Below are 11,166 nucleotides of genomic sequence, written 5' to 3' on the forward strand. Positions count from 1 at the left end.
ATGTTTGACCAATCCCCGGGCAACCCCTCCATGGCATTCGCCATTCGAGCGAATTTCACTCAACATCAACACCTTACCGCGAGGCGTAAACTCCACCGACCACTTCCCCAGCAACCCCTCCATGGCATTCGGGATTCGCGCGAATCCCACTCAGCATCAACACCTACTCGTTTTCATATTCTTCATCCGGACGCTGAGGGGGTCACAGTACACTCTGAGTGTATCACCCTACCTTCTACTCTCTGCTACGTAATGCTAGGCTATCAAAGAACTAAGAGAAGCTGATAGCTATATTCGATACGGTCGATTCAATATGCATATAGCTTCATAAGTAAGCACCAATATTGAAAGTTGCTGTCATCAAGGTGCAGAACAGGTTACTCATTAGATGTGGTTTCGATGTGTCCGGATAAAGTATGTAGAGATGGGGTAGTCATATTTCCAGCAACACTGTAAGCCTTCTTCCTTATCAATCGGCGTAGCAATAGCTCTCAGCGTCAGATGGCACGAAACGTCTTCTGGGGAAGTGAGCCTTGGGGCTTGCTCTGATAGCGTTCTGCAGATGCAATAGGAAGGCATTTTCGACGGGTCCACAAGAACGATGGGAGTCACCATAGCGGCGATCACATCATAAAGCGGACACGCTAGGCTGACAACGTGAGAAGGGAGAATGTTTCCAGACGTACGGTGTGCTCCCGAAAGGCATGGAATCTAGGTTTTAGCATGGCTGGCAGACGAGCGGCCAGTCACTCGACTCATGAGAGACGTTAACCCGATATTGACCGGATCGCGTGCAATCGACGCAGCAGCTTCAGGTAGGGACATGCGAGAATCAGCCCCTCCACCGTACAAGCCTGTCTTGAGCTGGGGAACGGGGTGGTCTGCGGCATCTTCAGACTGAGGGAGTGCGGTCTTGGATTTCTTCAGCTGTTGTGGATCCGCACCGGTGAGAGATACACCCATGAAGATTAAACCTCCCTGGCAGGCCAGATCCCATGGAATGCACGTCCCACATTTCGTTGAATTTGGACTGCCCTGTATAGGTGGCGTTCGACAAATCTGGGGGACGCCAGTGCTGAGACCAGCTTTAGCGCCTGAGCTGAGTCAGTCGATGTAGGCTTGATTGTAGGGCATGTTGTGCGAATCGCAGTGTCTGTCTTTCGTGCCCCAACAGCATCGTCATTGCAATTCATGTATCGGCCCAGAGTCCAAACGATTACCCTTAACGGCAATCGCATCAGGGCTTTCCAACTCAACATCTTGCGCCCTATACGTCCCTTCTGCAGGCACGATAGATGTTGAAGACAAGCTCTGTTCTTCCTTTTCCAAGTGAGCTGGAAGCTCCGGTTTGTCCTGCCAGGCATCTCTTGCAGCAGCTGCAGCGTTGCGCTGTCTTTCTCGATCCAGTCGTAGCTTGCGCCGTAGCATCAGCGCAGTGATAACCAGGAGGAGAAGTATTAAGCAGCCTAAGCTCGTGCCAACACCGATGCCGACTTTGGCTGTCTTGCTGAGACCGTTGTGGACGGTCTGGCTGGTAGGACTCGCAGCAGGTGGAGACGATGTACTAGTAGCTGCAGTACTAGTAAGTGCAGTCTCTGGTGACGATGCTGGTGTGGTCTTTGTGGTTGAAGAGAATGCTTCTGTTGGTCGCTCGGCCGTGGGAGAAGAGGTCAAGCTGGATGCTGAATCGGTTGAACTGTTCTCGCTAGCGTCATACCCGACTGGGTATGTCGAACAGGCTTGAGCCTTGTATGGTTCGTGATCGTGCGTGTATGCCGCTTCGCTGGCGGTACTCCGCAACGTGACGCTGAAGACCTGGCCAACGATGGCAGAGTCTCCGAGCAATGGTGGCTCATCGAGAGCATCGGCAGGCTTCAGTGCAAATTGGCATATTGTTGGCCATGGGTCTCCAGCCTTGTGAAGCCCTCCATTAGTTGTGAAGCCAAAGTCACCGCCCGGCAGATCCGGTAGGTTCATTGGTTGTCTCCATGAACATGGCTCAGAGTTTGTCTCACACTCTGGATTCTCGAGACATTGCTGGATGAATCTGATGTTGCACCATTCAGGCAGATGCCATGCGGTGTCGATAGTGTCTGACGCGTCGATGGCTCCTGTCTGGCTTGGTGACGAATACGAGCCGTTCGGTGGAAAGCTGAAGTTCATCGTAGGATTAATATCTAGTCACTGAGTCAAAGGTGATCCGTGGCACTTGTATCAGGAAGACAAGAGTTGAAGCTGGAAGACAAACACTCTAAGGCTGAGTCTCCTCCGAAGGTAGCACAAGGTAAAGCACAAGGCGTACCCCTGATCAGGCAAACATAGTTGATTGGTCAAGTACGTGTAGATTCCGTGCTAGCAACCGCCAGAGCAACCAATAAGGTCGAAGGCAAACAGCCTATCTCATTGACAGTCATGATTTGGACTGGATTCATATCGATCGAAGCTGCTAGCGTCAAGCCTCTCATGCGGAAGTGAGATCATTGAAAACAATCACAGCACGATTGTAGCGGCCGAATATCGCAATTATAAGACTGACCGCTGTGATTTGATGAACTGTGATTGACTGAAATTGTGTTCGAGTTGTGCGGTTCATGTGTGTACCGGTTTATCATGATTCGTGATCGGTGCGGTCCGTGTATGCAACGGTTCATCATGGTTCGTAATCAGTGTCGTTCATGTGTACGTCGGTTCGTCATCGTTCAGGATCAGTGCGGTATACGTGCCTTCGTAGCAATTATAGCCATCTTGCACAGTTCGCGGGTCCAGTGTCAGGCACAGCTTCGGGGTACGTTGGTCAATATAGCTGTTGACTGCTTGTCCGGTCTTCACAGCCGTATGCAAGGCGTTGGTGTCGACAGATACGGCTTGTTTACATGCTCTCAGCCGACCTTACGATGTCTGCTGACTCCAGCACCTGGACTTCCAGCTATAGCTTGCTCGGACTGTTCAGCTCCTCACTCAACACATGGAAATCTCTTGTTTTGACACTGTCGTCCTTGGCCGCGTTCGAAACACCGGCTGAGTCTGTCTCCTCCATAATATCAGGAGCTACCGATGCTCGTCTTGTTCGACGTGACTTGCGCCACTGGATGATGCCGACAATGATCAAGGCAATGAGAAGCACCCCTCCAAGACCACCGCCAACGGCGGCACCGATCCTGGCACCCTTGGTGAGATCGAGTGGCTTTGATTGTGGTGCATCATTGGTAGGTACTGATGTGGAGTAGTGAGTAGACTGAACGACTGAATGCGTTGTGGTGGTCGTCAGGATTGCGTCGCTCGTAGAAGTAGGACTGTAGCTTAAGCTGCTCGTGGTCGATTTAGTGGTCAGGACTCCGCAGGTCTGGTGAGAGGTGGTGTTGAGGGCGCTGAATACAAGCAAAATTGATGTAGTAACTATCGGACGTGCTCTTATGTCTCGACAAGATCTGTCGGCATCAGTAGCTCGATCGACAGGAATTGATGATCAGAATGAAGCACAATCAGAGGTCATACCGTGTCCCGAGGAGTATGAGTGCTTCTGCGACGAGACGAATGCTACTTCCTCACGTTGTGTAGCATAGAAAGATATTTGTCATGTGTTGCGTTACACCGAAGTCGATACCTGTTGCTGTAAACAATAGTGGATTCGGAGCTGGTCAGGGACAATACTGACGATGAATCTGCTGCAGAACCTGTGCGTTCAAGGAACCTGCCGGTCTCACCTGAGGGGGTCGCCTGGCCTCAAGGGGCGTCCCCATGATTCTGTTGTTGATCTCGTTGACAATGCCAGGCTCGGGCACATGCATCTGGCCATCGTCTGGCTTGGAGCACTGACTGGTAGTGGAGCCGGACCACATGCATATCGCTGCTGCATTCTTGAGAGGTGGCAAATTGTACAGCTAACCAGTTTCCATGTTCTTGTATGCGAGGCTGTGAAGCCAGCCAAGAGCTGACAATACTTCGAACTGTATGTTGACTCATCAAGTCTCTATACTGAATGATCAGCTCCGCAACCATGCCACGGCTGAAGCACGTACGTCTAGGGGAGGGCATCCGCCCACCCGTGAGTGCTTCAAAAGGCTCCTTGGCGGCTGGGTCTTATCAGCTGCGGTGCAAGGTAGGGATACTAATTAGTAGAGCTCATGTACATGCCCCAGATCAATCTGGTAGTGCCTACGAACGCCTTCTCTTGGACTCTCCAATTCGAACTTGCTCGAATCTTCCAATTCCTCGCTCGACATACAGGTATCCTGGGCTACGATGGATTCGTCCCTTTCTGTATATGCTGGAAGCTCTGGCTTGACCTCTGCTGTATCTGATGGAGCTAGAGCAGTTGATCTAGCTTGACGTAGCTTGCGCAACTGAATCAACCCGACGAACAGAAGAGCAATGATGATCAGGCCTCCTAGTCCGCCGCCAACTCCTATGCCGATTTTGGCATTTGTGCTGAAAGCTGTTGTTGCAGACGCGGCGGGAGCCGGTGCACCGATTGTGGGAACCGGAGTGGAGAACACCGTTGTAGTAGTGCGTGTTGAGCTAGATGTAGTCGCCACTAATGTGGCCGATTGTGTCGCAAGCATCTGAGAATAGCCAGTCGTGGTGGTCGCGTTGACCATTTGTGCGAGATCTGGGCTTGTGGTCGCCGCAGAAGTGAAGGCTGTGGTAGTGGCCAGGACTGAAGTTGCTTGCGTGCTACTAGATGTGGTAGAAAACGTCGTACTTGTAATGATTTGGACAGGTGTGTATGTAGTTGATATGCCCGCCGTACTCACAACTGTGAACCAGTGGCCAGCAGTGCCATCAGTAGCCTCACCAAGAGTGTGTCCATCGTCGGGCACAGACCCATCCTTCAGCACAAAGAAGCACTGCGCTGGATAGGGTGAAAACCCTGTCAAGCCATAAGACTCTAGGGAGCTGAGAATGAATGAACCCTGGCTATAATGTCCCGGTTCGTCGACTAGCCGTGTGCTGTCGATCGTTTCCTTCTTTACACATTCTAAGATCAGCCTAACATCGCTCCAGCTAGTGTTCCAGTCAAGTTCTAGAGTGTCGAATGTGTTGACCGCGCCTACGTCCGAATCTAGTGCTAATATGCCAAGGTCTCCAAGTCTGGGATAGATGAAGGCCATGGCGAGAATCTCAGAGGCAGTGAGGAAGATACAATGTATCTGCTGATCTGGTCAGTAGAAAGAGGTAGTCTGGGGAGATCGAGTGACTTTTGACAGATGCGTCGGACGGGCTGTCCTGCATCTACAGTGTAACACAAAGCCATTGGTAATTCATCCGTGCACTATGCAGATGGCCGAGGAAGCAAACATACCTGCACATGGTTCAAGCTCAGCGTGGGACGTGAAACGGATTGTCGCTACCGTACCGACGAGGATGCAATTGTCCTGGTGAAGCCTGACGACTGGTGAAACATTGATTTAAGCCACCGAGGGGTTCACTTGATCTCGCGGTATTGCTACGCGAGATCGAGTGAGCCAACATCAGATCACACCGAAGAAACATGGGCAATGTGGTAATGGTGACTCCCGGGCTCATGACACAAAACGTGTCCAACAGTTCGATCCTGGAGATAACGCAAGAGTGGTCGCTCATCTGGCAGGCAGAGGGAGGCCATTGCGCGCTAGTCGTAGGGCCAGCTTGGGCATGATGAGAGTGAACCTCCAAGAGCTCAAAGAAGAGAAGATTGGATCTGATGAGGAAGGAGTAGAGGAGTTCGCCAGAGCCACCGCATCTCACAATTGGACCCAGACTCGGGCCGAAAGCGGCCGAGCCTCGTTAAGCCTCGTCGGGACGCGCCCCGGATGTTCCGCCTGCTCGTCCTCAATGGCTCGATATCTGAACATTCGTTCAAATTCAAATGCTGGAGTGGCGACCATGATCAGCTCCTTGCAGCCCAAAAGGCCAGGCACACGCCGCATGAGCAGCGGCGAAGCTCACAAAGCGCCATTCGACGGGCCACAGTCTCAACAGCGGCGCCGGGAGAGCATTTCTTTGGAACCAACGACATCAGAAGGCGACGAGATGAACAAGGAGGAGAAGGAGGATCGTGAAGACATATCGGCGGACACAGAGGAACCGGAGAGCAGTGTCATGGAAGTAGAAGAAGCGGTCCAAAACCAGGCGGCATCCACGAACAATTCATCCGTGGTGAACAAATAGCTTCTGCATTCCCAGCCGACACATCTTTCTTCCTTCCTATCACAACTTCGGCTTCGGCAACTCCCTCCCCCTCCTCGCCTCCAACTCCCTCTTAATCCTCCACCCCCTCCACACCTCCACCACCGCAACAGCAACCATAAGCGGCGGCACCCCCAACAACATCCACCCCCACCACTTTGCGCTCTCTTCTCTCACCCTTCTTACTACATCGTCAACCTGCACCTTCAAATCTTGCTTATCCCCATCATTATAAACCACATACCCCCTCCCCACTCCAAACTCATTTCTCCCCTCCGCCCTCTTCGCCTTCTCCCTCACATCCGTCTGACTCGCCACCCGATTCCTCGCGTCCTCCTCACTAAGATGCGCATCCCGCTCCCGTAACCTCCGCATCTGAATCCCGGGCTCACTCACCGCGACAACAAGCACCGTACTCACAAACATATCCAGCCCACTCTCGAAGAGCAGCGGTATATCGAGCACAACAGCCCAGTATCCAGCCACGTAATACCACAGTACCTCCCGTAGCATGTAGAACCGCACAGCAGGGTGCACAATCCCGTTTAGTTTCCCCCTGTCTTTAACACGCTCCTCACTCGTGCCGAAGACGCGTCGACCCAGCGCGGGCCTATTGAGTGGACGCCCTTTTCCCGAGGGTCCATCTTCTAGACCTTCGCACAGGGGGTCAGAGGGTGGGAGGAGCAGATCGGGGGTCGTGGGACCGAAGGTGTTGACTATGCGGTTGTAGGCCCATGTGCCGGGTTCGACTGCTTTGCGGGCGAGGAGGTCGGCGTCTATGATGGGGAGGGAGTGTGGTGGGGAGGAGAGGAGTTGGGAGGTTGTGGATTTGCCGGTTGCGATGGAGCCGGTGAGGCCTATGAGGCGCATGGTGGGTGGGTGGGGGGAGAGACTTGGGAGGTAGAGTGGTGTTACTCTGGTTATTGCGAGTGTGGTGTGTGTAGTGCTTGTAGCAGATGGTGGGATCAATACTGCTGCGTGCTTCCAAGGGAGCTGATGGAGTGATAGACTTGGCTCTTTCTTATTCACTGGAAGCTGCGACCACAATCAAGGTTTCTTAGATATTATCTATTAGGACTATTCAAAGGTACATAACCTATTGGGTATCAAACATGAGCTCCTGCGGTCCAAGCACCTGAACTTCCCAAGCACCGCAGTTGGAATGACGCAGCCAGAAACCGAGGCATGTGCTCCCCGCAGATAAGCCGATGTCGGCATGTCCCGAGCCCAATAATGCCAAGCCACAAAAAGGAGTCCACGCGAACCAAAGTTGTCTCGAGCCTGTACTCTCTCCGTGCTCCAGACCATATGTTCGTTATTGCAATGTTGCGGTGATCAAAACTCGGGTGGACACTGATTCTGAAATGAGGGAACAGCCGAAGTGGTCCTCCGTCGAGTCAATTTAGCCAGCATAACAGGTCGCTGACCCATGAAAGAAGCGGAGCGTCCCCTGAACGGCACTGGTGCCCGTGACAAGCATTCTTCGAACGTAGTAGGATCCTGTGAGGGGGTCCACTCGAAGGAAGCGCTGATGACAGAGGGGCTGAGGCATGGAACTATGCTAGACCAGCTGGTGCTTGAATCGTGATCCACTGCTGCAAGGTCATGGTGATCTTCACTGTTGCTGGGATGGCTAGCGCCTGAGCTGTAGTGCCGTGCCATGAGGGCCTGCCGGGCTCTTTCAAGCAGCTCTTGAGTAATGCGTCTGTTATGCTCGAGCTGCCTATCGGGTCTCTCTTGCTCGAGCTGCTGTTGGTGTGCGAGTCGCTCCTCATATTCGCGCCGCCTTTGTTTATCTGCAAGATCCGAGAGGAATGCCGCATCCTTTATATACATAAGCGTGACAGGGAATTGGTGATGAGTCCATGCAGTCACAGTTCCGTCGGGATATATGTAAGGGTCCTTGAGACAGCGAGGGTTCGTCGGTATAGGACGCCAGTAATTCTGCAACTGATTTCTCGCTGAGAGTCTGCGCAACACTCTGTCTCGTGCTCCTTCACGTTTCGCTTGGGCCTGATGCTCCTCGTACATGAATAGCATCAGTGTTCTCGCACCTTCTTTTTCATGTCCCCATTCGCAAGGCGTGCCTGCTAAGATATTGTTACAGAGGACTCGCTTAAATTGCTGTTCCGGTTCGCCATTGCGGGCAACTTGTTTCTGAATGCTTCGGCAGGTAGGCATGATGCCATGGATGTATTCGCAGGCAGCTACTCCGGGACAGGGCGGCAAGTCGATATAAGTAAAGCCGTGGCTGGTCCAAACAGGTTGTGGGTACTTCCTCTTCGTTCTACAAAGTCTGAGACATTCACAGCCTCCCAGTTCGTCCCGTAAGCAAGGCGCATCCGCCAGGTCGGCCGGACAGATGGCGGAGATGAGCCCGCTGTCGATGATCCATTTGAGCAACTTCCATTCGGCCATCGGTGGCAGCTTGTTGGTAATTTCACATTGCGTATGCGCCATATTTGCTAAGTGTACTCGGGTGTAAAGCCAGGTAGGAAAAGATGTTTAAATATGCTGTGGATGTTGTCTGTGGTTGCATGCGCACAAGAGAATCCGAAAATTGAAGAATGGGACGGAATTTATACTCTGCTTCACCTGTGAGGTGGGTTGAGCGAAAGCAGAACTTTGGAGGACGCCAGTATGCCAGAAATGGAAATTGTGTGAAGTCCAGAGGCCACCAGAATACGTCGGACCAAGTCAACTGATAAAGTCCTATCGAGTTGCGATGCCACTTGAGCTTCATCTATGGCAGATGCACATATCCCCCTAGGTATCTGCATCCATGGTCGCAAGTCGGCCATGCTAGGGAGCCGGTTTCCAGCCGATGTAAAAGTTTGCAACTCATCGGTAGCGCCTATGCCTGTGTTAGTTCTTAGTAGCTGCAAAGAACGGTTGGGGGCTTAGGCTCACTTATTAAACATATTGCTGGGGGCCACCCAAAGGTGCCGGGCTTGAACCTGCACAATCTACGATAGGGTATCCTCCTGGCGCATGACATATCATGCGACGGCCTTTGCTTTGCGACACTGGCATCCAAAGAGTCTTCACCTTGGTTTGCCAAGTGCAGTAGCATGCATCACTCGGTAATTCATGCAAATCATAGTGGCATGGTTCAGAAAACAGCCACGACTGCGGCGGACTGCACAATCATTCAATCCGCGCCATCTTCCTTCTTCATCCCCTCAACATTACCAATCTCAGCCTTAATATTCTTCATATCAACCTCATCATCATCCTCCTCCTCCTTAGTCTTGGCATTATCCACCACCTCATCCTCCCCACCAGCAAGCACCTTAATACCACCCCCACCCCCAAGCATCTCACCCCCCGGCATAACCCTCCGCACTCTGCCTTCCTCATCCACAAACTCAAACCGATACCTACTCAAATAATGCGGTATCGCACTCAACTGAGACCCATATCTCGCCGTATTATCATACAGCTCAAAGAGGGGGACAGCCAACAACTTCATATTCTTCGGGACAGACAAGATCTTCTTCTCAGGCAGATGTATAAAGTACAGCTTCTTCAGCTCTTTCGGTCTGGTAGAGTGTGCTGGGAGGAAGGGGTAGAGGAAGGTCTCGTGGTTGGGGCGCCACCACTGGGCTAGACAGTCGCCAATATTCCATTCTAGATCTTGTGGTGTTGAGTTTGTGGGTGCTAGTCTGGAGTTGAGGAGGTTCGCGAAGGCTGGGAGTTCGTCTGCTTCGGCGGGGAGGTAGTCGCCCGGACTGTGTAGTTGTTAGTCTCGAGTGCTATAGCAGGAGCGCAGGAGCTCAGAGACGGAGCGTAGACCCAGCCTCTTGCTCTTCTTACAGCTTAAAGAACGCATTCGCGATCTGTAGCATTAATACATGCGGATGGTTGTGCTCGTGGCATACGAGGATGCCCTCACATGTTCTTCTCATGCCATGTTTCTCGTAGTGTTCCTCCAGCCTCTTCAGCCGCGCAGCGACTGACGGGTCTTCTTCTGGCTGCGTCTCTTTCGTCTGAAATGTGTAGTTGCTCAAAGGGTATAATCTTATCGTATCTGGCTGATTCGCAGTGAATGTGGGGGGTGTTATTGGTCTTGAGCATATTTCGTGTCAGCTTGCTGTCACGCTGACCCTTCAGCTTACACCAGGGATCGAGACATGGAGAGCCTAAGAGAGCTGTACCTACGGATGTGCTGATTGCTGTATTATGTTGGACGAAGGCATCGTGACTGTGGTGGTGGACGACATCGCGGTCGTATGTAGGTGGCACGGATCTTCTCAGCTCGAGAAGGCTTTGCACGGGTCAATGACAAGCTACTTCGCGGTGCTGAGATATTGTGTCTCCTCTACAACTGGGGGGTGCACCAGTACGTTCCTGCTGTAAGCTACCAAGGGGGTCTGCGGTGGGCGGTCACGTGCCCGCCGATGGGATCATGGAAGAAGCCGACGATGAGGATGCAATAACAACTACCTAGCAATTCGAAAACTATCGTGGCTATCACCCAAACTATCATGGAACAGACTGGCACAAAGCTGATCACAGATTCAGTTTCTACTGCAGAAACCCTCATTAGAGCGCACGGCTGAAGACTAGTGAAGGTGGGACGGCACGAAGCCAGAGCACCCCAGTACATCAATCAAGACCTACTTTGCCATTGGGTCGACTCGCACAAGACTGTGATCTGACTCTCGGGGGCACCCCATTGAACAAACCGGGACCATAAAGACGTAGAGTATGGTGCTCATTTGCTTGAAGACTGGTCTCTACTGTCGGCAATACCTCGGCGAGCGACACACCTTCGCGAGCGCGTCACGCGTCTTTTTCCTTATCATAATACCAATTTTTGCAACACCACCACCACACAAAATAATTCAGTATGAGTTCTAAAAATAATACTAGCGTTAAGAGCGCTATCAAATTATATAGTAAGTACAATCTTATTATTACTAATGTATATAAGTTAAAGAAAGCGCTATATCTAATAATAACGGCTTACTACGCGGTAGATTACCTACGCGATAG

At 51.9% G+C, this 11,166-nt stretch overlaps 6 protein-coding genes across 6 annotated transcripts; 1 reads left to right on the top strand and 5 right to left on the bottom strand.

Annotated features, from left to right (window-relative positions):
* Positions 1-711: 711 nt before the first annotated feature.
* Positions 712-2,163, bottom strand: PMZ80_008427 (uncharacterized protein; the record flags this gene model as incomplete). The annotated part of the gene is made up of 2 exons (XM_064876827.1): positions 712-1,094; positions 1,221-2,163. 2 exons carry the CDS (start codon positions 2,161-2,163, stop codon positions 712-714), a joined length of 1,326 nt encoding a protein of 441 aa, XP_064727214.1.
* A 763-nt stretch (positions 2,164-2,926) lies between these two features.
* PMZ80_008428 (uncharacterized protein) lies at positions 2,927-5,111 on the bottom strand (the record flags this gene model as incomplete). Its single annotated transcript, XM_064876828.1, has 3 exons — positions 2,927-3,213; positions 3,593-3,604; positions 4,160-5,111. The coding sequence occupies 3 exons, from the start codon at positions 5,109-5,111 to the stop codon at positions 2,927-2,929; spliced, it is 1,251 nt and encodes a 416-aa protein (XP_064727215.1).
* A 703-nt stretch (positions 5,112-5,814) lies between these two features.
* PMZ80_008429 (uncharacterized protein) lies at positions 5,815-6,150 on the top strand (the record flags this gene model as incomplete). Its single annotated transcript, XM_064876829.1, has 1 exon — positions 5,815-6,150. One exon carries the CDS (start codon positions 5,815-5,817, stop codon positions 6,148-6,150), a length of 336 nt encoding a protein of 111 aa, XP_064727216.1.
* Positions 6,151-6,189: 39 nt separating this feature from the next.
* CAB5 (Dephospho-CoA kinase cab5) lies at positions 6,190-7,038 on the bottom strand (the record flags this gene model as incomplete). The annotated part of the gene is made up of 1 exon (XM_064876830.1): positions 6,190-7,038. One exon carries the CDS (start codon positions 7,036-7,038, stop codon positions 6,190-6,192), a length of 849 nt encoding a protein of 282 aa, XP_064727217.1.
* Positions 7,039-7,503: 465 nt separating this feature from the next.
* Positions 7,504-8,349, bottom strand: PMZ80_008431 (uncharacterized protein; the record flags this gene model as incomplete). Its single annotated transcript, XM_064876831.1, has 1 exon — positions 7,504-8,349. The coding sequence occupies one exon, from the start codon at positions 8,347-8,349 to the stop codon at positions 7,504-7,506; it is 846 nt and encodes a 281-aa protein (XP_064727218.1).
* A 970-nt stretch (positions 8,350-9,319) lies between these two features.
* Positions 9,320-10,367, bottom strand: PMZ80_008432 (uncharacterized protein; the record flags this gene model as incomplete). Its single annotated transcript, XM_064876832.1, has 4 exons — positions 9,320-9,899; positions 9,985-10,007; positions 10,050-10,236; positions 10,330-10,367. 4 exons carry the CDS (start codon positions 10,365-10,367, stop codon positions 9,320-9,322), a joined length of 828 nt encoding a protein of 275 aa, XP_064727219.1.
* Between the last annotated feature and the right edge of the window lie 799 nt (positions 10,368-11,166).

Source organism: Knufia obscura (genome assembly GCF_036327395.1).
Source record: "Knufia obscura strain CCFEE 5817 isolate CBS 148926 chromosome Unknown scaffold_11, whole genome shotgun sequence".
NCBI classification, from domain to species: Eukaryota; Fungi; Ascomycota; class Eurotiomycetes; order Chaetothyriales; family Trichomeriaceae; genus Knufia; species Knufia obscura.